The sequence below is a fragment of the Aethalodelphis obliquidens genome, unplaced genomic scaffold, assembly GCF_003676395.1.
Source record: "Aethalodelphis obliquidens isolate GAN/ISIS:26980383/991018 unplaced genomic scaffold, ASM367639v1 scaffold50, whole genome shotgun sequence".
Taxonomy (NCBI): Eukaryota; Metazoa; Chordata; class Mammalia; order Artiodactyla; family Delphinidae; genus Aethalodelphis; species Aethalodelphis obliquidens.
The window spans coordinates 3,635,340-3,660,632 of record NW_020837994.1 but is presented as its reverse complement, the minus strand read 5'-3'; the positions used below and the strand labels follow the sequence as shown (position 1 = coordinate 3,660,632).

At 53.2% G+C, this 25,293-nt stretch overlaps 1 protein-coding gene across 1 annotated transcript; it reads left to right on the top strand.

Moving 5' to 3' along the window:
* The first annotated feature begins 800 nt into the window (after window positions 1-800).
* On the top strand, window positions 801-25,293 carry LOC113607714 (olfactory guanylyl cyclase GC-D-like). Its single transcript, XM_027083267.1, is given in 19 exon segments — window positions 801-930; window positions 1,436-1,522; window positions 2,939-3,022; window positions 3,370-3,448; window positions 3,702-3,797; window positions 3,875-4,001; window positions 5,291-5,324; window positions 6,962-6,991; window positions 7,605-7,786; window positions 8,025-8,181; window positions 8,482-8,631; window positions 11,992-12,140; window positions 13,488-13,651; window positions 14,066-14,258; window positions 19,650-19,819; window positions 20,810-20,913; window positions 21,770-21,864; window positions 23,478-23,564; window positions 25,177-25,293. Coding segments are annotated over 19 exon segments (2,235 nt in total).

Here is a 25,293-nt window from a genome sequence, read left to right as displayed (position 1 = left end):
CAGCCCTAACTTTTGGTGAGACCCTGGACAAGTCACTGCCCTGCCCAGAGTCAGTTTCTTCCTCTGGAAAAGAGGATAAGAGGTCTCTCATCAGGTTCTCTAGGAGCACCAGGCAAAGGAGTGGATCACGGGTGCTTTGGGAAGTACAGATTGAGGGGAGAGGTGTCTGTCATTAATATCAGCCGTATATGCCTATGTTCCCAACAAGAAATGATTAGCTCTTTGTGAGCCCAGAACAAACCCAGCTGCTCTGAGGGGTTCATCCCTTGGAGTGGGATGTTAGGAGACCACTTAGAGCATCACAGTGGAAGAGGAGGGAGTGTACAGAGGGCCCCTCAGAGACTGGTAGAAAAGCAGTACTCCCCAAGACCCTGGCCTCTGAGCTGGGAGAAACATAGCACCACAGGCCAGGAGGGCTCAGGTCTGGCCAGCCCTGCAAACCGGCTTCTTCTACAGATGGGGAGGCTGAGGCCTTTTTTTTTTTTTTTTTTTCCCGGTACACGGGCCTCTCACTGTTGTGGCCTCTCCGATTGCGGAGCACAGGCTCGGACGTGCAGGCTCAGCGGCCATGGCTCACGGGCTCAGCCGCTCCGCGGCATGTGGGATCTTCCCGGACCGGGGCACGAACCCGTGTCCCCTGCATCGGCAGGCAGACTCTCAACCACTGCGCCACCAGGGAAGCCCGAGGCTGAGGCCTTGAATGGGGCAGGGGCAGGACTGGGGCTGAAGCTCAGGCCTCCACCTCCTGGTCCAGCTTTCTTTACACCCCAGTACACCTGCCTCTCCTCAAAGATCCAAAGATGGTGCTGATGGTGATGGTGATGATGGCTATTCTGTTTAATAAGCGCCTAGCTAATTACCTACTCACCACAATGACTATCCTCATTGTAAATACGCTACACGTTTTAGTCTTCACCACAGCTCTGCCAGGTATAGCTATTGTCATCTCCATTTTACAGATGAGGAAACTGAGGTTCAGAGAAGTTAAATGTCTTGCCCAAGGTCAGGGGCTAGTAAATGATAAAATCAGGATTTATTCCTCTGTGTGATGCCAAGGCCCTTCTGACTCCTCTGCACTGAACATAATTTCTAGGAGCTACTCTGCACAGACCATTGCAGTTGGCATTGGGAGGGCATCCTCTTACCCTCCTGATCTACACTCCAAGTGTAGGTGGTTCAGCGGCCTCTCTTACTTGGATGACTAATTGGCATCTCCAACTTGACTTTGAAATTGAACTCCCGATCTGCCCCCTGGCCTCCTCCCATCGTCTTCCCCACTGCAGGTAATGGCAACCCCATCCTCCCCCAGGCTCAGGCACCCTCGTCTCCTCACACCCCACACCCAGCCTGTCAGCAGCACCCTGGGGTTCCATCTTTAGAATTCGCCCAGAAGCAGAGCCCTGCTCACCACTCCCTTGTCTCCTCCCTGTTCCAGGCCCCCGTCGTCTCTCGCTAGGTTACTGCAGCGGCCTCCCTGCAGGCCTCCCTGCTTCTGCTCTTGTCCTGGACCTCACCGTGGCAGGTAGGAGGATCCTCGGAAAACAGTCAGATCTGGCTGTCCCCTGCTCAGAGCCTGCAGAAGCTTCCCTTGCCCGGAGTCCAGCCAGAGCCCTCTCTGCCCTCAGCTCCCTGCCCTCCGTCTTCCTCACATGTGGTTCTGCCCTCCCGTTGAATACACCAGGTACACGGCTGCTTCAGAACCCTTGTGCTTACGGCTCCCTAGGCCTGGACCGCTTTCCTGTCTATGCTTCTTCCCTCACCTCCTCCAGATGGCAAGTCAAGCTTCCTTTCTAGGAGCCTGGGTGAGGGGCAGCGTGGGCGGTGGTTGGGAGCCCAGATGCCTGAGCAAGGCTGCTTGGGTTTGAACCGAGGCTCTGCCACTCACAGACAGTTGCCTATCTCTCTGCTTTCTCTTCCACAAAATCATGGTCATGACTGTACCTACTTCTAGAGGTCGTTGTGCAGAATAACTGAATTGAAATACGTGACATCCTTAGAATAGGTGTTCATTGCAATACAATGTGCGATAGTATAGTGAGTACTACAAGCTATTCAGTGCTGTTATTATCATCTGGACTTAACTCAAATTGGAGGAGATTCATCGGCGGGCAGACAGACAGTGCTTATCCTTCAGCAAAAGACAGGAAGGGAGGGAGGCAAAGGAAGAAGGTGTGCCTCCCCCCAACTTCTGTGGCAGTGGAGGTCAATGTCCTCTCTCCAGAATAGGGCCTGGCATTTCACCACCTTGCCAGCCCAGGCGGAAGCTGGGGTTGCCTAAGCGAAGTAGCCCTCTCCACCTTGCCCAGCAGTCCTGAGCAGCCTTTTCACACCCAATCCTGATATGAGGGCTGGAGAGGTTTAGATTCAGTGTAAGGAGGGCCCTTCTAACAGTCAAAGTGAATGACACTGAAATTGGCTGCCAAAAGAGGTAGTGAGTGGCCCATCGTGGGGAGTGTGCAAGAAGTAGGATAATCATTGACAGGGATCCACAGTACTTATTCAGCATCTTGCCTGTCCAGTCCCTCTGTAAGGTGCCTGGGGACCCCGAGATGAATAAGAAACAGGCTCTGCTGTCCAGCTGCTCTCAGTCTAGTGCAAAGAGCCTGACATGCTGGCAGACAAGGACCAGAGTGTGGTCAGGACAGTCATGGGGTCTGAGCAGGGTCTGTGGGGCCCCTGGAGGCCAGGAGCCTGAGGTGAGAACCCTAATAGCTGTGCTGGGAATCAACATCTGTGCGTGATGACCAGTCCACAGGTAGGACTTTCCCGGTCTGGGGCCATCCTGAGCCTTGCCCTGGAGAGGTTGCTGGGCAGGGGTTTGTGTCCTCACATCCCGGAGGAGGACCCAGGAGTAGGTAGCAGGAGCTGAGAGAAGGGGCTGAGCTCCATGTGCAGTTGTTACTGTTGGGACTCATGTCCAACCCTGCTTTCCCCACAGGTAAGCAGCCCCCAGGCGGCCTCCTCGCTCTGGCCCTGACCTGTGTCTTGGTGCTGGCCGGCAGGCCCTCACTTGCCTCATCAGGTGAGATCCTGTGCACCTGAGCCTCGTTCTGTCCCTCTGTGCCCCCCACCCCACAGGCCCTTTCCTCTGTACACAGCCCTGGCATCTGCAGGGAGCTTTCCCATCCTCTGTCCCAGACCTCAGGACTTCCCCACCCTCCTGTCCATCCTAGAGCTTCAGTCAGGACCCTATCAAGGCTGGCAGAGGACCTCCTGGGAGGTCCTTTGAGACTTGGGGAAGAAGCCTGGGCCCTCAGACAAGACTCCATCCTTCCTGAGCTTCAGGCTACACATCTGTACAGTGAGGGCTTGGTCAGGATGACCCCCAGGGCTCTTCAGCTTGGAAAACAATTCTTCCTGGGTTTGAAGTCCTCTGTGCTCTGAGCCTCGGCCCCATCCAGGAGGGGGCAGTCTTCTGTCCCCAGCTCTCACCCCGAGACATCTCCAGGTGAGTTGGAAACACCGAGGCTAGGGACCCAAAGGCACATCAGGCCTAGGGTCCTGCCCTGAGCTGGGCCGAGGGGCTCTTGGGGGACAGTGCTCAGTGGTGCCCTTCAGCCCAGCTGGGACTGATGGGGAGACAGGAAGGGAAACAGGGAGAGGACGGGGGAGGGCTCTGGGTCAGAGGCAGATCCGAGGAGCCGGATGGGGGGAGTGATATTTGCACCATCCTCTCTGTCCTGCACTTTTCTCACCTCCAGATTGAACATCCAGCAGCTGCAGCTCGTGCGGGGCCCCTACTGGATCCTGCTGACAGCCCAGGAGCTCACCTTCATCCACCGGCCCCGAGCAGATGGGTGGGTGGGGCAGGCACCGGGCTGGGTGGGCAGCGGCAGACAGAGCCGGTCTAGGGTCTTGACCACGCCCTCTGGAGGCTGCGCGTGGACAGTGCAAGTGAATCAAGAAGTGTCGCAGATGGCGGGAGCCTGAGGTCAGCGGCCCAGGGGTCAGCAAGGAGCCTGCCAGCCCCTCAGGAGCCCACCAGTGTGGCTCTGTACCAGGTGAGGGCCTCTGCCACCTCCCTGCTCAGGTCTCAAGAGCTGTCATCAGTTTGGGAGAGCCCAAGGGAATCCACGAGCCTCGGGGCTCTGTATGCCCCACTCCCGCTATAGCATGGGAAACTGAGGCGGGGAGAGGGACAGCGACTCTCCTGGGTCCCACAGCAAGTCGGTGGTGGGGCTAGAAGTGGGAAGCAGGACTCCCAGCTCCCAGTCACACGTGTTTTGTGACCTGACCTTGGGAAACAACCGGTCCCTGGCCACTTGGGCCTGGGCACTGCCTGTGTGTCTACCCCGGGGCTTCTCTCAGCAATGGGCCAACCTAGGTCACCCTCCTGCTTGCTTCGGCAAGGGACAGTGAGCTCCTGGGTCCCTGAGGCCCTGAGTGTGGGGCAGCGCCCAGCCCAGGATAGCCTCCGGACAGAGCCTGGGCCACCCGCTGATAGGGAAGCCGGAAGGTCAGAGGTGAGACCAGCAAGGTTTTAAAGTTGCTGAGGACACTGTGATTTCTCGGGGGCTGGGCTCTCAAATTCAACAACTGACTGCTGCTCTGACTCTCCTGTTCCGTGCCCCCCGGTCGATGAACCGGGCTAATTATTTCTAGGGGAAGCCACATGAGGCTCTTTCTTCTTCTGTTCCACCTTCTCCCTTGGGGAATCCCATCATTTTTCTCTTCTGCTGAAAGGAGGCTTTAATGATGTACAAAGCATGTTTTGTCTGCTCCTCCGAATGAGCTGCAGGCGAGGCTGAGGCAGAAATCCATCAGTGACGGGGGCGGGTGGGGAGAGAAAGCTAAGGTTACAGAAAGCCCTGGGTGAGGACAGAGCCCCTGCCCAAGGCCCCTGCCTCTCTCACCCTCCCCTAGGGTTCCTGGGTCACAGAGAGCCCCTCACTTCGCTGGGTTTGGGGTGTCCTAGGTGCCCGAGGCCTGCGGAGTAAAGCCAACCTCGGCGCTGGGAGCTAACACACTTTCTATCCGCTGTCTCGTTCGCTCTCTCAACGTGGGTGTGGGTGTCATCCTGGCTTTACAGAATTGGGACACGAAGTTCAGAAAACGGAAGTCCCTTGTCTGAGGCCGCAGAGCTAGAAAGTGGTGGAGTGAGGACTAGAACTGAGGTCTGTCAACCAAAGGAGACAAAGTCTGACTAGTTTCCGCTGGCCGGGCCCTTCCTGGCTTGAAGCGCACAGAAAGAGCACATTTATGGGGAAGAAGCTGAGGCTGAGAGAGGCGGAGGGTTTGCCCAAGTTGGGGACCAGCAGGGGGTGAACTCTTGTTGTCTCTTCTTGAACAGGGAGAGTGGGTGTGGCTGAAGACGTCTGAAGCTGGTGCAGCCTCCTGAGAAAGGTAGAGCTGCAGAGGGCGTGGAGGGTGGGCTGCGGACGGGGTGCTGTCAGGAGACCCTTACCGGTCTGGATTGGTCTTTACTCAATGCAGAAGATTCTAGCCTCGAAAAAGGAAGTGCTTCCTATCATCATGATCACTGCCCCATTGTCATCGCAGATATACACCATCCCTGTCACCATCCCACACCAGCTCCCCAACGGCACATCACCACCCCAATATGATCATCCCCATGGCTACCAGGGGCAAACTCCTCTTCATCACTATCCTCACATGGTACCGTCAGCACCACTGAAGGACCTCAACTGTATCCTCCATCCCTCTACACATGCATTCATTTGTCCACTATTTTTTGAGCACTGCCTATGCTCTGGGCTTTGGGGACAGAGCTGTGGAGAAAAGAGACAGGATTCCTTTCTTCGGGGAGCTTCCAGTCACCTATCGTCACTACTCACATAAGTCCCTTCACCCCCGAGTTGGTCACCATCCCGAGAAGCACTGGCGCTGTGGGATGGAGGACAGAGCATAAGATTTGAGTCAGGAAGACCTGAGATGGAATCCTGCCTCCATAGGACACTTAGCTTTCCTGTAAAATGGAGCTAATGAAATCTACCCCAGGGGAATTATGAGGATTGGAGAGAATTGATGAAATAACCTAGAACTGTCTCTGGCAAGTAGAGTGCCTTTGGAAAATTGCGGATTTTATTATTATTTCCAACATCACCACCATCTGGAATCAGCTTCGGAGAGATTCAGTGTCTGGAGGTTAGGTGAGGCATTTCCCAGTGGGAATCTTGCAATCAACACGTGCAGATGTTTCTTAAAAGAAAAGGTTCTATCTGTGGGCAGATGAGTTTGGAAGTTTCTTGGCTCAGACACAGGACTTATCAGAACCTTTAATATGCTGTTCCGGTTATCAATGACTGTGTAACAACTTATCCCAAAATGTAGTGGCTTTAAGCATCGGCCATTTTATGATATCTTACAATTTTGTGGGTAGGAAATTTGAGCAGGGCTCGGCCAAGCAGCTCTTCGGTTCCACTTGACCTGTATTGGGGGTCACTCAGTGGCTTTTCGGCTTGTAAATGGGCTGTCAGTGCTTGGCTCTCAGGTCAAATCAAGTCTACTGCCTGTTTCTGTAGGAAAAAATGTGATTGGAACACAGCCATGCTCATTCGTTTATGGAACTCTCTGTGGCTGCTTTCACACTGCAATGGCAGAAGTATTTGTGACAGAGATTGCAAGGTCTGCAAAACCGAAAATATTTACCATCTGGACTTTAACAGGAAAGTTTGCTGACCCCCTGTCTAGAAGGCCTCAGATGTCTTCACTTGCATGCGTGGGGCCTTGGCTGGGTGCTTGGAAGAGAGGACTCATCAGGACATGCCTTCCCACTGTGGATGGTCTCAGGGCCTCTCCCGGTGATCTCGCCAGTGTGGTGACTCAGGGTAGAGGGACTTCTTACGAGCATTCAGGCCTCCAGGAAATGGAAGCTGTCGGTCTCCTAAGACCTGGACCCAAAACACACAAGATCATTTCCACCGTGTTCTATTGGTCACAGTGTCACAGAGCCTGCTCAGGTTCAAGGGGAGGGGACAGAGGCCCAAGCTCTTGACAGCAGGGGTGTCTAAGGATTTGAGGCCATTCTTACCTCACTGCGTATGCTAATAAGCGTGCAGATCTCTAAGGAGGGGGAAGAGTATTCAGGTTTCCTCCACTTAGTTGACCCCGGAACTGTTTTTGTGAGGAAGGCCATGCTAGACGATGGTTTCATCTTTCCTGCTTGGGCGAATGCTAGCCTTGCTGGCTGGATTCGAGCTTTCTGACCTGCTGGACTGCTTTCATCTTGTGCCTGATCTCTTCTGCTCTTCTGCTCATCAGTCTCTGACTCTTGGGGAGAGAATTTGCACAGTTTCTAGGTCCATGATGTCACTTAGGTTGAGAAAAGGCCGAGATCCCTATTCTGTGGAGTTGGCTTACTCATCCATGACGCTTCCACACACTCATTTCGCTGGCTCATTCATTCAACCAGCCACCCATCTACTTACCCAACCACCCATTTCATCTACCCACCCATTCATCATTCATCCATCCATCATCCACTCCTCCTTTATCCATCCATCCATCCATCCATCCACCCATCACATCCATCCAACATTTCTGATGCCTCTCTGCGTTCAGCTGTATGTTGGGTGCTAAGTACTGGGGGTCAGATGTCCACACTCTGAGAGTCCCCTGCGGGCTGCTAAGGTGACCATTGCCCTGGCAGATGCGGGAGCTGCGGCATGAGAACATTGCCACCTTCCTGGGCTTCTTTGTGGCCCCTGGGGTCAGTGCTCTTTTGTTGGAGCACTGTGCCCGGGGCAGCCTGGAGGACCTGCTGCGGAATGAGGCTCTGCGGCTGGACTGGACTTTCAAGGCCTCCCTGGTGCTGGATATGATCCGTGTGAGAACCCTTCTCAAACCTGGAGCTGTGGAGGCAATGGGGAGGGAAGGGAGACAAGAGATGCTCAGATTTCCTAGGCCTGGGCTCTTTCTACTTTGTCTAACTGAGAAAAATCTGACAGTGTGGCAAAGGGTGAGGGGGAGGCAGGAAGGTTTCCTGGGGTCCGTGGGAATTCTGAGAGAAGCAGGGGTCCTTTCATTCACCACAGGCCTAAGGGACCCCCATTATTCCACTCCAGGGTGTGTGGTATCTGCACCATCGGCATTTCCCTCATGGCTGCCTCAAGTCCCGAAACTGTGTGGTGGCTGGATGCTTTGTGCTGAAGGTCACTGACCACGGTTATGCAGAGCTCCTGGACGCTCAGTGGGCTCCCCGCCCCCGGCCAGCCCCGGAAGGTCAGCTCAGGGGTGGGCAGGAGGCTGCCAGTAGGTTCTGATGCCTCTGTTTAAACTGGGTGCTTGTGAGGCAAGGGGAGGGGGGAGATGTCCGTGCTCCGGTACTTCCTGTGGTGTGACCTTGAGTAGATGGCTTTTCCTCTCTGAGCCTCGGGGCCCTTACCTGTGAATGGGGGAGGACAGAAGCAACTCCCTCCTCCGGGGCTGTAGGGAGAGAACGATGACACCACATGTGTGAAGTACCGCCCAGCTTGGGTGGTCAGTGGGTGACGGCTGTGTGGCCTCATCCTGTGATTGCAGAGCTGCTGTGGACAGCTCCGGAGCTGCTGCGGGGGCCCGGGGAACCCGGGTGGGGCCCCCTCAAAGGAGACACCTTCAGCGTCGGCATCATCCCGCAGGAGGTGCTGACTTGGGGCCCGCACTATGGTTCCCCAGGGCTCTCAGCGGAAGGTACAGCATCGTCCTCCTCCTTCCTTGGCCTGTCTCTGGCGGAGACCCCATGTAGTTGAGGAGCTCTGTGAGCATCAGGAAATTGGGGCCTGAAAATAACCACACAGACACACATGCCTGGTTTGACAGCAAGAATTGCGTTTCTTTGACTTAAACCAGGCAGCCTTCAGCAGCTCTGCCAAAATGGCAGCTGACCAGCTCCAGGGCTAAAGACCTTGGTTCCTGGGTGTAAGCCCAACCCCTTCCTTCCTCTCCCAGTGTCATTGCCGTGTCCGGAGGTGCTCATGCCCTTACCACCGGGCTGCCCAGCACAGACTTTGAGTCTGCGTAGACCTCAGTACTCCCCCTGGATCATTTACTTACTACATGACCTTACACAAATCACTTACCCTCTCTGAGCCTCAGTTTTCCCATCTTTATAGTGGGGATCAGATTTTAAAATGTGTCAGACATCCGGTCCATGCCTGATGTCACCAGTCTGCTCAGTATTTGGGGGCTTGGTCCTCTGCCTGAGTGGGGCTCCTTGAAGAGCATCTTTGGCCCCCTGCTTTTGGGTGTAATCACTCACACCTTCCTCATCATCACCTGATCTTAGGCATTTTCTCTTCTGACCCCAGTGCCAGGGCCCAACTTCAGAAATATTTCCTCCCCTTCTGTGTTCTCTGTCGGGGCTCCCTGGACTCTAGGCTGCTCTTCTTATTGTCCCCCTGCTGCCTCTGTCCAGTTCCAGGGACCTGTCTCACAGATACCCTGCATCTCGGCCTGCAGTACAGGCAGGGATGGAGCAGAACCCACCACCCCTCCCACCCCAGATGGACAATCTTGAACTCACGGGGAGGCCTGGCCTCGCTTCTTTTCTGCACAAAGCATTGCTCCATGAATAATGAGCATTCCAGGCCCCAGATTTATGGGGTGGAAGAGTGGGAAGGGAAGGGGCTCGGTCGTGCCATTTGTTCAACTCTCCTCAACTGCTCCGCCGCCCCTGGCAACATCTGCCTGCTGAGAGAGGGGGGACCAGCCGGATGGGTCTGTCAGCCATGCCACCGTGCAGGGCTTCTCATGCTTTAGGGACGAGGTCTGGAACCCCAGGGTCACCCCTGGATTGGGCTGTCAGTCCCGGACCTGCTACTCCCTGGCTGTAGTTTTCCTGGTCTCAGGAGGTAAAATGTCAAGAGCATAGTCTTTGGGGGACACGGACTTGAGACCAGCTCCACACCAGTTCACCTTGTGACTCTGAATAAATCTCTTTCAGGCTCTGAGCCTCAGTTTTCTCATCTGTAAAATGGGGACCATGATGCCTGCCTCTCAGAGTATTTGTGAGGATCCGGTGAAATGCCTTAGACAAAGTGCCTGGCATACTGGGTGGTTTTAGGGGTGTGCTAGTGGGGAATCCCATGTTCTCTCCTGACTCTCCCAGTTGGAAGCAGACCTCCTTGCTCTTAGAAATAGCATCTTTTTAAGATCCTGTGGTGGCTGGGGGGGGATACTTGTGGTTTCCAAAGCACTTTCATATGCGTTATTCCATTGGACAACCCTGTGAGGTGGGCTAGTGCACTCTTTTCAGAGATGGATGAAGTGAGGCTCAGAGAGGGGAAGGGACTCCCTAGCGGGAAGCCATGGGTCTAGGATTTGGGTGAGCTCAGTGCTCTTGCCCTAAAATGTCCTGGAGTCATCCACGGAGCAAGCTGGTCCATCACAGTGATGCATTGGGTGTGGACAGCAGGCTCGGCATGGGGAGGGAACCCGAGACCCGGCCTGGCCTGGGCCAGGGTTTCCCAACATGCTTGCCTGTGAGGACTCCACTTTAATGACAAAAAAGTTTTGAGCTTCACACGCTACTATTTGACTTTTAATATCCGCCAACTGAGGAAATGCCCAAAGACAAAAATCTGCTCTGAAATCAGCAACACTTTGAAATGGATCTGTATTTTACTCATCACAACACCATCCAAATGCTTTTGAAAAAGAGCTGGACATGTGTGTGTGTGTGATCTATTATTGGTTCCATCTGCACACACTCCTTTGCAAGCACATACAGCTTCCCAGACCCTTTACTCAGAGGCCCTCAGGGTCTGATGCCTGCAGACTGGGAACCTCTGAGCAGAGAAAATCGTGCAGGCTGGGAGGCGATCAGGCTCAGTTCCAGCATCTGCTTGTTACTGACCCTGTGGCTGTGGGTGACCTAGTTCACCACCCCAGAACCTCAGTTTCCCTGTCTGTAAAATGGGACAGTGAATCATGGGCTGCCCCCAACAAGGAGGCCAGCCAAGGGAAATCCAGAAAGAACCTTCTCCTCCCTGGTTCCAAGGGACCCACCTCCTCACCGTCTCTGAGGAGGATCTCAGCCCTCCTCAGAGATTAACCTGCTATACCTCTAACAGCCCTGTGCGGTCTGTACTATTATTATGCCCTTCTGATAGGTGAGGAAACTGAGGCTCAGAGAGATGGCATAACGTGTACAGAATATAAGTGGATCATCTCGAAGTCCTCTCCTGTGCCGCTGAGAGCCTGAGCCTGGTACCCAGCCTCACCTCCTCCCGGTGCTCCTGTGAATCTCTCAGCTCCCCCAGGCCCCACTCCAGCTTCTCGAGGTGGGGTTACTTCCATTGGTTGTTAGGTGGGGAAGCCGAGGCACAGAGTGATGGCGAGTGGCAGAGACGGAGCTGGATCGTCGATCTGTCTGATCTGGACTTAGTCTGTGGTCTTCATCACGTGGAGCGGGGACAAGAAGGTCCACAGCAGGGTTGGTCCTGGGAGAAGAGTCATTGTGATGGTGATAATGATAAGCAGAGTCTTGCTTCACACTTGTGGAGAGTTGGTACCAGACAGCCTCCGGGTGGCAGGGCTGGTAGAAAGAGCTGCACTGCGCAGGTCTCGAGCACATTCGTGGCCATTGCTGGTAACAGAGCAGTAACAAGTTGTGCAGGGTTCAGGGGGTGGAGTGAATCTAGTACCCCGAGATCTAGCTTCTGTCATCTCCTCCCTCAGTACCCCTCTTAAGAAGGCAGTTTATTAAGCTCATTTCACAGATGGGGAGACTGAGGCTCAGGGAGATTGCTGTCTTGTTCACCATCTCATAGAGAGGTGGTGGCGGATCCAGAATTCAAACCCTGTTCACCTGTCTCCCAGGCTGAGACCCCTTCCCCAGCCACACTGGGGCAGACCCAGGAAAACAGCGATCCTGGCCCACTGGCCAGCACGTCCCGGGGCACAGATCAAGGGGCTGAGGAATACCCTCGGGGCCTGATGTCTGCACCCCACAGGCCCACCCTGCCCTCCGTCTCAGGATCCCAGGCCCACCCCTTCCCACCAGCCCTCCTGAGGACCTCAGCCCCACTGCCCGGCCCGTGCTTGTTGCAGAAATCATCAGGAAGGTGGTGTCTCCCCCTCGCCTGTGCCGGCCACTGGTGTCTCCTGACCATGGGCCACCTGAGTGCATCCAGCTGATGGAGCAGTGCTGGGAGGAGGCTCCGGAGGACAGACCCAACCTGGACCAGATCTATACCCAGGTCAGCGTCCCCAGAGGAGCTGGCTGCTCGCAAGAAACGGCTGATCGGTTCACCTCACTTTCCCCAGCGGGGGCCCCACACTCTCCCCGGGGCCTGGAACCATTGTGCAGAAAGGGGGCAATGGGCCAGCATCGTCATCGCTGAGGGTGAAGCCTGAGGTCCACCATCTGAGGAAAGCTTTCTCAGAACTCTGGGTTCAGGGACATTTGCCTTCCTGAGCACCAAGACCCGTGCTAAGTGCTGTGTCTCAAGGTCAGCAGCTGTCACACTCATGGCAAATGACCTCTAAAGCTTATGCCTCTGCTTTTGATGAGCAACACAAAATAGGTGCTCTTCAGGGGCTGCTGCTACTACCTGCCTTACAGACGTTTGTCCGAGAGAAGCAGTATTAATGAAGGTCGGATATGCACACCTATACACACACAAAGGTCGAGATGCTGGATTTAGACAGGAATGAACCCCGTCACTTTGATCATCATTAATTTGCTTCTCCTACTGACTGCACTTTGGGAAGGTGCAAACCATACTGGGGAAGGTTCTAGGAAGTCTCCCTAGGAGACTGGGTGCCATATTTCCTATAAGGTTGTTGAAGGTACAATTTATAACAACATGTGAATGTCCTCTTATGAAGACCTGAGAGGTACTTCTCTCTGCTCAGCACCAGCAGTAGTTGTGTTCCTTTTGAGCAACTAGTTTAATACTCCATTGTCTTATGGACTCCATAGATTATGTAATCTCTATTTCCCTCTTTGCTTTGTTGCTAGGAAGCTCATATCCAAAATCGTGACCAAATTCTAGCATGCATTTTGCATATAGACCTCACTCCTGGATTAACAATTTTTTTTTTAACCTTTACTCTCCTTTGGTCCCAGCGCCCTTACATATTTATTATTTTATTTTGTAAACAATTTTTTGAAAAGGGAGAGAAATAAAGAGGTAGAAATAGATTATAAACGTAAATAATCTACATACATTGCTTTTATCTATTTACCCATCTCTTCATCCATCCAGCCACTTATCTTTGAGAACAAAGAATGCCTATTCCACAGTGTTTTTGTGAGAACCAATGTGTTTGTTAATGGTGATGCAATGCTGGGCAAACTTTCCTTTGCAAAGTCCTCTCCCCGCCTGTTCACCTCATAGAGAACCAACCCATTTTTCCTCCCAGCCATCTGTGCTTTCACTTGTCAGAGTTGCCATCCCTTGTCTATTACATATCTGCTCCCCACCATCTGGCTCTTCCAGGCAGGGACTATGTCTGGTTCATTCCTGTGGTCCAGATTCTCAACCTGAGGGCCAAGTGTGCTGACCTTCATGGACAAATTGGGATTTTCATTCCATTTTCAGTTCAAAAGCATCAACCAAGGCAAGAAGACCAGTATTGCTGACTCTATGCTGCAGATGCTGGAGAAGTATTCCCAGAACCTGGAGGACCTGATCCAGGAATGGACTGAGGAGCTGGGGTTGGAGAGACAGAAGATGGAAAGGTTGCTCTCTCAGATGCTCCTGCCGTGAGTGGACTTGGTTGTGGCTCTAGCCTCAGTGGCTCTGAGCATGGGACCTGGGACATAGTAGGTGCTCAGTAAATCTGGGTTCCATTAATTCATTCATTGTTTATTTATCCAACATATTTTAATAGAATGCTTACATGTATTAGGCACTGTTGGGGCACATGAGTGTTGAATTTCTACTGCCTCTTTCCCTAGGGAACAAGGACAAGGCACAGGGTCCCCCATCTGACCTCAGAGGAAATAATGTCCAGAGAGGGGCAGGTATTTGCTGGAGGGGAGCCAGCACACCAACAGAGCTATCCCAGATCCCCTGACACTCAACCCAGGATTTTCCCCCAAATATCCCTCTCTCACTTCCAACTGTGGAAAGATGGTCCTCCCACCTTGCGACTCTGGCCCTTCCCATCCCTTCAGGTCTGTGGCTGAAGCTCTGAAAATGGGGGCGACTGTGGAGCCAGAGTACTTTGACCAGGTTACCATATACTTCAGTGACACTGTAGGCTTTACCACCATCTCAGCCCTGAGTGAGCCCATTGAGGTGGTGGGCTTGCTCAATGACCTCTACACACTGTTTGATGCTGTTCTGGGCAACCATGACATGTATACGGTGAGAGGACCAAGAGGCAGGCATTCCATCTCTCCGTCCTCTATGTTGTGTTTGCATCATACATTTACTTCTTGTCATTTATTTATGCATTTTTTATTAGTAAGCTATTGCTGTGTAACAAATAGCTCCCCAAACCCAGTGTTGTAAAATGATAAGCATTTATTATTGCTCACAAGCCTATAGTCCAGCTGGAAATGTCTCTGGACTCAGCTGGTCTCACTCATACATCTGTGGTCAGTTGTGGGTGAGAGGAAACTGCTGATCTTGGCTGGACTCTGGAGCCTTTGTTGAGATAACTCATTTCTGGTCCACGTGGCATCTCACCCTCTAGCAGGTGCATTGGTATTATTTACATGGTGTGGCAAAGTTCTGAGAGAGAAGGCAGAAGCCCAGAAGCCTCTTGAGATCTAAGCTGGGATCAGGCACATTGCCGTTTCTGACATATTCTATTGGTCAAAGCAAGTCAAAAGGCCAGCCCAGATTTAAGAGGTGGGGAAAAGAAATTCAACCTGTGCCAGGCAAGGGCTGACAGGTGAGTCAGCTTCTGTGCCTGCCCTTGGCGAGCTCTCAGTCCTGGAGGCTGAGAGGGCCCCAAATCCAGCTAGGAGTAAATGCGTAAAGAGCAAGGAAGGCTTCCTGGAGGAGGTGTCTTCCTAGCATTGTCCAGCCTGGGTGTGATTGCTCCAGGCAAGCAATGGGGAAATAAAGTGCTAAAGCTTGAGGCTTGAGAGGGTGGACCTAGTAATTGGGAGGGATGCTGAATGGGTTGTGATGGCTAGACATGAAGTGGGCCAGTGGTGGGAGTGGGTGGTGGGTGGGACACGATGGAGTGGGCAGCAGGGGCCTTGGCAGAGCTGTCAAGATCCCCCACAATCTAGTCCCTGTGCACCTCTCGATTCTGGGTTTGAGTCCCACCCTGAACACCAGCTTGTGTGTCATTTTGTCTTCCCCTCTCTGGACCTTATCTATAAAACAGGAATAATGACTCCAGTCCCAGGGGTTCACAGATGATGGGCAGATCCTCTCCCCCTGGTAGAAGTGCTGTGTAAACTGTGAGCCTGTGAAAGTGAATAGCTTTCTAGCCTCTACGCCTGCTTTGGGGGCCTTCCCACCCTGCCCCTATTCTGATCCAATTGTTGGGGGGTCCTAGGTCAGCCTCAGACACAGTGGATGAGGTGGGGAGGAAGCTCCAGGAAACAGCCATACTCTGGCTCCCCTGGCCTTAGCCTTCGTTTGTGACATGCCAGCCCCCTTCCTGCCACCACCCTCCAGGAGAGCCGGGACTGGGGAGGGCCAGGCCCTGGGCTGAAGCCAGGATGGAAAGGATGCATAGGCAGGAAGTTTCAGAGGAGAGAACTAACTCTTTGAGGTGCGAGGAAGTCTGCTGGTAGCATTACGCACAGTGTCCCGACAACAGGAATCTCCAGTACTTATTGAGTGCTTACTGTATACCAGACACTGGTACACAGTCTAGATGCCTTATATGTACTAACCCATTTGATCGTCATAACAATGTATGAGGTAGATAATAGCACCCCTAATTTACAGATGAAGAAACAGGTGGTTAAGCAGCTTGTCTAATTACATAGTCCCAGCAGAATGTGAAGCTGAGACTTGAACTTGGGCATTCTGGTCCTGTAACCCCACTTCATCAGGGCTCACCATCCCGGGACACGGACAGCCTCAGGATAAAGTCACAGGTTCGTAGCGGCCCCTAAGGCCCTCCAGGAGCTGGCCCCCCCTCCCTCCCCACTGCATCTCCGCACTCTGCCCCTGCAGTCCTCTGTATTCCTCACGCAAGCTTTGCTCTCTCTAACCACGAGGCCTTTGCACACGCTGTTCCTCCTGGAACCCTGCTCTCTCTCCCCTTCTGCTCCCGCCTGGTCTCAAGTTAGCTTCCCTGCCCTCCCAGACATGGTTAGGAGCTCCTGTGTGATGCTCTCATAACTACCCTTGGACCTGTCGGTTCCAACCTAAACCGCTCTGTCCCCAGTGCTTGGCAATGTCCAGTACACGGTAGGTCCTCAGGAAACACGTGCTGACTAAATGAGGAGCTCACTGAGGCCCAGAGAGGGAAGTGCCTTGCCTGAGGTCACAGAGCTGGTAGGTGACAGAGCCAGGACAGGAAAGTGCCCTGTCCACTACCACCGCCCAGCTCTGTCCACTGCCCCACACTGACCCGCGGAAACCTGAGCCACTGGAATTCCTAGCACACATCTTCCTTCCCATTCCCCGTTCCTGCCCCAGCCCATGGTCTGAGGCATTCTCTGTCATGCTGGCTGAGTTTCCCTCTTGCCTCCAGAGCTACCGTGGGCCCCAGGAAAAGATTCCTCATCTCGTCTTGCTGAGCCCTGCAGCTTTGATGTGCCCTGAGTCACCCCTGACCTTGTCTCTTCCTCCCCTGCTAATCTTTTCTCACACATGTGTCCCTCCCAGCTCTGAATCACGCTTTCTGATCTGCTCTGAACTCTGGCCAAGAGGTCTGCATCTTTCTGGCAGAGTGAAATGAAATAAAACAAGGCCTGCACACCCATCCAGATGTGGGGAAACAGGAGGCCGGGTCCTCCCCATGTGCAAGCGCGTCTCTCATCGCTCATGCGGCAGCCTTGGTTTCCCCTCCGTCCCAGCAGGATCTGGTTACTGCTCTTCAATCCGGTCTGGGCTGGGAGGCAGCCAGGCGATCATTTCCTGGTTCCACAGGGGTCTGTGGTTCCCTCCCAGCACGCGCTGAGTGAGCACTTTCATGGACGTAACTCTGGAGCAGGGCGCGAGTGGGCTGCGGGGGAGGAGAGGGTTCACCTCAGCCACTCCGCCCGGCGGATGGGCATGGCCCCGGCCGTACTGCTGAGCCACCCTGGGCACATCACTTCACCTCTCTGAGCCTCAAGTTCCCATTTGTAAAACAGAGGTGAACGTGCCTATGGCTCAGGGTGGTTCTGTAGATTAAGCAGTGTGAGAGGAAGTGCTGTCGTTGATACCAACACGACGATGAACACCAGCACGTGCAGGCGCTGAGCCCTCCCCCTGAAAGCCCAGAATTGCAGGGGGTATAGATGTACCACTTAAATGTCTACAGAGGACTGGCCTGGCCTATGGATTGTCACAGGATATCTCATTTAACCCTCGAAATGCCCCTCAGAGGGATGCATTACTATCCCTACTGTACAGATGAGGATACAGGCTCAGAGAGGTGGGTGACTCGCCCAAGGTCACACAGCAAGCCAGTGGTGGAGTTAGAACAGAGAGAGAGAAAGAGCCCAAGCCATGTGCATCAGGAGGCAGCATAGCATATGGGCTCTGGAGCTAGACCGAACCAGTTCAAGTCTGTGCTGTGTGACGTTGGTGAGTGACTTAACCTCTCTGGCCCAGTTTCTGTCTGCAAAATGGCAAGAGTAATAGTACCTACCTCACAGAATTCTTGTGAAGACCTAATTCTTGTAAAGGGTTTGGAATAGTGTCTGGTTATATGAGTAATAAGGGAGCACTTACTTAGTCCTTCTTCCAATCTTGCCAATCAGATAATGCGTTCGTCCTCCTGCGGGGAAGAAGGGTGTGGGCAGAGGGAAAGCCAGGGCTTGCTCATATTTCTCCCAGGGGCGTGGGGTGGGAGGTCTCTCTCCTCTGTGGAAATGTACACAGTGGGGGGCAGCCCTTCCCCTGACCCAGCCGCATTCAGGCCAGCCCACAGTAAGTGCAGATGATGGGGAGGGAGGGAGATGGAGGTCACAGCACTGAGGAAGGAAACATCTTTTCCCCAGCTGGTGACCGGGGAGATTTAATGGACTCGATGCAGTGAAAACTGGGCTGATGGACGGCTTGGATCTCAACAGATAGGGACTGGGGGAGACCATCTTAGGCAGAGGGACTAGACCATCAGGGCCTGGAGGTGAGCAAGCGCTGAGTGTCTCTGCGGGAAGCAGGAGGTTTCCCGTTTGGCTGAAACGTGGGGAACCAGGAGCAAGTGTTAGGAATAAGTCAGGAAATTCTGCAAATCATGGGAGTCCCTGATTGCTAGCTCCATGGGGAGTAAATTTTAAGCCTTTTGCTGTAGGGAGCAAATTTAAGTATATGAGCAGAATGTGGCATGATTAGGGCAGATCACTTCCCGGTATCGGGGCAGGGATATTCTGGGTGAGGGAAAGAGCTGGGGGACATAGGTAGTAGGGCACAGTCCACAGATAATGGTGTGTGAAAGAAATTTATTGAATTATAGCACCCCCTGTGGGCACGAGAAGCGTCGTCATTATTATTACTGTCTACCAGGTGCTGAGGGAGAGCGGCTATGCCTGGCCAGAGGGAAAGCTCTGACCCACAGCTCTGAGGGATGCCGGCATGTGCCCGCTGTAGGAGTGGCAGTGCGGGGCTCTTTAACCTGCAGATGGGAAGACTTGGGGTGTAGAGTTGCCATCTTCAACCTTGGCTGGCCTGGCCTGTGGCAGGGGAGAAGGCCACAGTATACATCTGTGTTCCCAGCACCTGGAACAGGGCCTTCAGAATAGATAATGAGCTTCAGAATAGGAAAGAACTGTGGCTTGAGTTCAGGGGGTAGAGCTGGAACCAGCAGGTGAAAGGCAGGTTACCATTCAACTCAACTTTTGTAAATCAGAGTTGCCCCGAGGGAGAAGAAGCCACCTGAGGAAGGAGACGTGAGCAGGACCGACAGCCACGGGGAGGCAAGTGGGTGGCTTTAAAGTCCCTCCTAATTCTGAGACTCTGGGATTCTATCGTCTCCAAAAGCATTAGCCCAGGAGAAGATGATGATGATGATGGTGATGGTGATGATGGTGATGGTGATGGTGATGGTGATGGTGATGATGGTGATGGTGATGGTGATGGTGATGATGGTAACGAGAGAAGTCTGTTTATTGAGCATCTGTGACAAAACCGGCTCTTACCTCTTCATCTTTAATATGCATTTCATATAAGAGGAACTGAGGCTTGCACAGGCGAAGTGGCCTGACCAAGGTAAATGGCAGAGCCGGGGTTTGTATCCACATCTCTTGGATTTCAAACGCTCCCTTCCTTTTAGTACACCCTGGAAGGCCAAGCGTTTGGGAAATAGGTTATATATCCAACATACATGTACTCCTCTCCAGAGGAAGCCCTGACCTGCTGCTGCGGTGCTGTGCAGATGGGGCGCCCAGGGCTGCTGCCAAGGAGCTCATGGTCTGGGGTCAGAGGTAAGACCTGCAATTCAGACAAAGGTGATCTGAAATGTGCAGGTCCAATCATTGCCAGAGCGGCTGGGATGGGAGTCCTGGGAAAGATGGCACTGTTCGCCAGAGACTCGAGGGCTGGGTCAGGGGCTCCAGAGAGGTGGCCTTGTGTGGGATGTGGGTCAGTCGAAGGAGGGGGGTTCTTATCCTGGAGCATGAAGGCTGTGACTTCTAGGTGGAGACCATCGGGGATGCCTAAATGGTGGCAACAGGGCTGCCCCAGCGCAACAGGAGCCAGCATGCAGCTGAGATCACCAACATGGCCTTGGACATCCTCAGCTCTGTGGGCGACTTCCGGATGAGGCATGTGCCCACTGTGCCCATTCGCATCAGGGCTGGACTGCACTTAGCTATGGACTTGGGGCTGCGGGAGTCTCCCAACCCTGCCTGGGACGCTGGCTGGGGCAACCCCAATGGCGTGCTTCTGGAATCCTGAGATTCTAAAAATCCGTAATAGAAAATTTTTACAATTCTTTTTTTCTTCTATTATTTTAAGGTTCTAAGATGTCATAAATCAAAGAATCTGTGATGCTCAGATTCACACATATATATTTTTTTATCTCAGCATCTGTCAAGGTCATCTAAGTCCATGCTGAGGAGCTGACAGTCTGATGGAAGAGGCAGAACAGAGACCTGTGGTCATGCAGACAACTCAATATTTGCTGGGAGGGGACTAGGAGAGACCTCAGGGTCTCTACTATAGAATAGCCTTCTCGTGCCCTCATCCCTTCCTCCCTCCATAACTTCACCTGTGGGATAAAGTCCAAACTCCCCACCCACCTCATAGCCTCCAAGGCCCTTGCTATTCTCTCCAGCCACATCTCCCACCACTTTCCACTTTGTATTCTGTCTATACCCAGCCACTTGCAGTTTCCCACAGGCATGTGGGCTCTGTGCCTCTGGGCCTTTGCACCTGCTGTTCCCTGCCGACTCATTCTCTCATCCTTCAAGACACAGTTTAGGTACTGCCTCCTCCAGGAAGTCCTCTGGGCTGGGTCAGAGTCTTCTTTCTGGGCTGGCACAGCCCTGGTGCTTCCCTCTTCACAACACTGATCAGTGTTTATACATATCTCCCCACCAGGCTGGGAGCACCTTAAGAGCAGAGCCTGGTTCCAATTTATCTGTGCCCCCCTACCCCCAGCCCAGAGCCTGGCATAGATGTCATCTCCTCTCTGGGTGTTCTTGGAGATTCCATACAGCTTCATCCTCACCCCCCAGCTGGAGCCCAAGATGTGGGGTGGGGACAGCAGTTTGGGGAGAACTGGGGGGACAAGAGTGTTGTAGAGACTTCTCTTCGGTCCAGGACCTGCTGGAGCTCACTGGGCACATCTGAGTTTCAGAGCCCTGCATGGCGGGGGTTGTGGGTCTCACCATGTCTCAGTACTGCCTCTCTGGGGACACAGTTAACACCGCATCCCGGATGGAGTCTACAGGGATACATGAGTGTCTCATATTTCTATCCTAGGGAAGCCCAGGGAAGGACTCTCTCAATGACCCCTGCAGCCTGGCTGTTTGAAACAGTGCTTAGTAACCAAATCACCGCCTGGTGGCAGCGTACCCTAGTTATCAGTAAAACAACCAGAAGGAGATGATGTATGTCACTGGTTCTTTTAACTTTGCACAGGGCTTTTGTGATGATGTCATGAGAGAATTTGCAGGGAAAACAACGACTCCAGAGGCAGGAAACCTGGGTCCTCACCCTGACTGGGTCCAGTGTGCTTAGTGTCCTTGAGCAAAATGCTCTTCCTCTAGGTCTTGGTTTCCCCATCTTTCCAATGAGGACACCCCTTTCAATTAAAAAAAGTATGCCATTTTAGACCCTTGCTGGCAGCAGGAGCCTCTCTGATGGTCTGGCTAGAGCAGCTGAAAAAACTGAGCCTTTGCTCCTGGCTGCACAGATCGTGTGCTCCCTAATGTCGCTCAGTACGTATCCTGCTTAATCAGATGTATGGCCCTAGAGGGGAGCCCTGCCCTTAAAAGAAAAATAACTGCTTATCTGCACTGGCTCAGCCTTCAAAGACTTCCCTACAAGTAGAGATTATGTTCCTAGAGTTCTGACTTCATCTTGAGTTCTCCTTAACAATCAATCCATGTAGTTTCCTTTCCCTTGAGACCTCCACTTTAGTGCCCAGCAATCTACTAGGGGGACAAGAGGGCCAGGCAAAAGGCATTGCATGAATCAGAGTTGTGTGTATGACTGGCTGGAACTGGGGCTGTTACAGGCTCTTAATGATTTTACCGAACACTGGGTATGCTGTCACCAGGTGGTAACTTGACTACCACCTTTCTTCTCAGCATACAGAATTCATGTCTGCATAAGCACCGCCCAGACACTGCTCAGCCTGGATGAAGGCTACAAAATTGATATCAGAGGCCAGACGGAGCTAAAGGTGAGAGACTTTCTTTCCTGGGATTGATGGGAAATGTCTCCAGAGGTCCAGTTTCTGCGGGCAGCAGGAGAGATTCTCGTCTGACTGACATAGCTAAAGGAAATGCCGGCCTGGGAGCTGATCACCTTTAATATCCTCCTCGCTCCCCAAATTCTAAGGAAACATTTCTTCCGGGGAGCCCCTCCCTCATTTGGCTCCTCATAAGGAGAAGGGCCGGGGCAGAGAAGTTACTTCCCTTGATGACCTGCCTGGGCAACACGCTGGTGCACCACAGATAGTAACATATTTATTACCACAGAAATTACCACAGAAATAATGAAAGGAGGATCCATGTCCCCATTTTACATTTGAGGAAATTAACTTAGAGAGGCAAAGAGACTTACCCAAGGTCACACAGCTGAATCCTAGGTCTGGTGGCTCCAAAGCCTGTGCCTTCTCCATAGCACTGTTGGGCTCCTACTCATCCTTCAGAACCCTAGCACAGAACTTAGCTCTCACTGAAGCCTGCCCTGACCCAGGAATCTCTACTTTTCTTCTTTCTTTCCCCCAGAAATAACTGTCATGCCTTCTCTGTGCACCCACCAGTCCCACAGCTGGCCCTCTGATGTTGTCAGTGTGATGTTGGGTTTTACCTGCCCATCTGCCCTCAAAGACAGAAATTGGTCTGTCACGTCTGCATTCTTTTTTTTTTAATGTTAACGTTCAGTAAGGTAATGGTACCATCCTATGAATGACTTTTCTTCCTACCCCACCCCCTTTCATTTCCCCAATTCCTCAGCTAGAGCCAGGCCTACTGGAGTGACTGGAGCAGCTGGGGCATTTAAAGGCCCAGGGTTGCGACTGGGCCCCAGAAATTGGGGGACTCCCGTGGGGGGCTCCACGGGTCTCACTTCATTAAACGGTGAAATGTCAGAGCAGCAGCTCAGAGAGGAGCAGTAACTTGTCCAAAGTCACACAGCCTGTGAGGGCCAGTGTAAGCGGAATCCTTTGCTTTGGAGGCTGAAGTTATGGGCGAGTGGAGTAAGGGCAGGCGTGTCTTGTTTGGGGGAGTAGGCACTAGATGTCCTAAGCAACAGAGGATTCTGATGACAGAAGGGGATGCAGAGTGGGAGTCGGGAGGGCAGTATGCCAACCTCAGGTTCTTTGGGCTGACCTGAGGGATCCAAGGGGCAATACCCATCCCTGGTCCAGGTGGCATGTGAAACTTCTAGGGCAGCCCATCCTGACCCCCCAGGTAGCTGCACCCCCATCCCAGGGGAGACCACTGTATCCTTCAACAGTTTGGGAAAATCACAAATCACAGAACCTGGGATCTTAGCATTCCATGACTGCTGGTTATAGAACTCATGATTCATTATTTATTTATTTCTCTAACGGATAAATATTAATTCATTTAATCCTCACAACTCTATGAGGTATTCAGGAAACTGAGGCACAGAGAGGTGAAGTATGTTGACCAAAGTCACACAGCTAGAAGTGACAGAGCCAGGATTTGGACCCAGACAATCTGCCTCCAGGCTCTAGGCTGCCTTCCTCCCAGTTGTGGGAATCGTGTCTCTGCCCTGGCTCTCTGCTTGAGAAGGTACGTTCAACTCTTTTCCTCTCTCTTCCAGGGGAGGGGCTTCAAGGAGACCTACTGGCTGGTGGGGAAGGCGGGCTTCCCCAGACGCCTCCCCACACCTCTGGACATCAAACCCCGGGTGAGTAAGTGGAATTTCCCCCAAAGCTTGGCCTCTGTTGTTTGAAAGTTGATACTTGTTATTTTTCTGATTATAAAGGTATTACCTGCCTCGCGGGGATAACTTGGAAAATACAGAATTCTTTAATGATTAAATAATCTCCACCTTTCCACTCCTGAGAGACAGCCACTGTTAGCACTTCAGCATGGTTCCTGCCAGCCTGTTTCTGATGTCCAGGTCATGGATGAGATCGTGCTGCTCCATAACTTCTCATTCTGGTCTGTGCTCTCCGCTCAACGTCCTGAGCGCCCTGGGTATCATTTACTCACTTGTAGTTACAGCATCAGGATTGCAACATGTGGCGGCCGTGATTAGCTCAACCTCCCTCTTGTCACTCAGCATGTAGGGTCTTCCCATTCTGAGCCCGTTACAGGTGATATGTTGATAAATATCACTGGGCGTTTGTCACCATTCAGACTATTTCCGCGGGGGGGTATAGCTCAGGGGTAGAGCATTTGACTGCAGACAATTTCCGAAGACGAGGAATTTACAGATCAAAGGCCCTCATGTTTTAGGGGCCAAAAGAAGCAGATTCTCAGAGCTGGTGCCTGCCCTGCAGTTGGGCTCTTTCCTTTGTCCTCTGTCCTTTGTGACCCCATGTCCCTCGCTGAGGGCAACCCAGGTGAGATGGGGGAGCGGGGGAAGTAAGAACATTTTACTGCAACGTGCTGTTCCTCACTCTCTTCCGCTCGAGCACCGGGCGGTCCACAGGGGGCCACAGGGCGCAGGTGCTGCCCATAGCTGAGAATTAGTTTCCTAGAAATGAGGCAGCCCAGGGGCCCACAAGGCCCCACGGGCTCATTCCACCAGTGGGTGGCTGGCCTGGGGATGGACAGAGCCCCATCAGGGGCCCACAGCATGACCACATCAGAGCTTCCTGCCCAGGGTCTTTCCTTCATTAGAACTTCCAACTGACTCCTCGCAGCAATTCCAGGATGGGCCCCTCCCATATCTCAAAGACCAGAAACGTGTGGGGCACACATGGGCTTCCTGGGAAAAGACCATTACTAAAGCAGCCTAGGCTGCGCGTCCTCCAAGTGGAAGGATCGATACGGACAGGAGCTGAAGGCCGTCAGAGCATCCCTGCCCCCCAGCTATCAGGCTGCCCCCAGGCCTCAGGACCCCAGGGAACCCGGGCAGAGCAGTGCCTGGGGGCAGGCAGTGCCCTGTTCACCTTCACCCCTGAGTGCCCTCCCTGACACACACTGGGGTCCAGCGAGCTGGGGAGGAGGAGGGGGATGGATGGGCATATGGAGAAACGCTCGGGGTGCAGCACACACACAGATGCACCCTTTTTATAAGGACACTCCAGATTCCTGGGTGCAGAACCAGCTTGTGTTCACAGAAAGGCCCCCAGACAGCCCTGGGTCCTTCAACTTTGCAGACGATTTGCCGGGAGAGGACCGGGCTCGGGACCAGCTGTGTGCCGTGGGGCAGGTCCCTGACCTCCCTGGCCTTCCCGTGGGCCACAGCAGCGCCAGCTTACCCACCCCCAGGAGAGCATCTGCGGCCCCCTCACCCCATTCAGTCCCTCTGGGTCCTCTACTCCAGCTGCCGTCCTCTGACCTCACAGCCGTCGGGCCTCCACCCCACTTCTGCCTCCGTGGGCAGCCAGCCTTCTCAGAAGGCCCGTCTGCCGACGCTGACTGCACTTCCTCATCTTCCTCTCCTGCCGGCCCTCGCAGCCTGA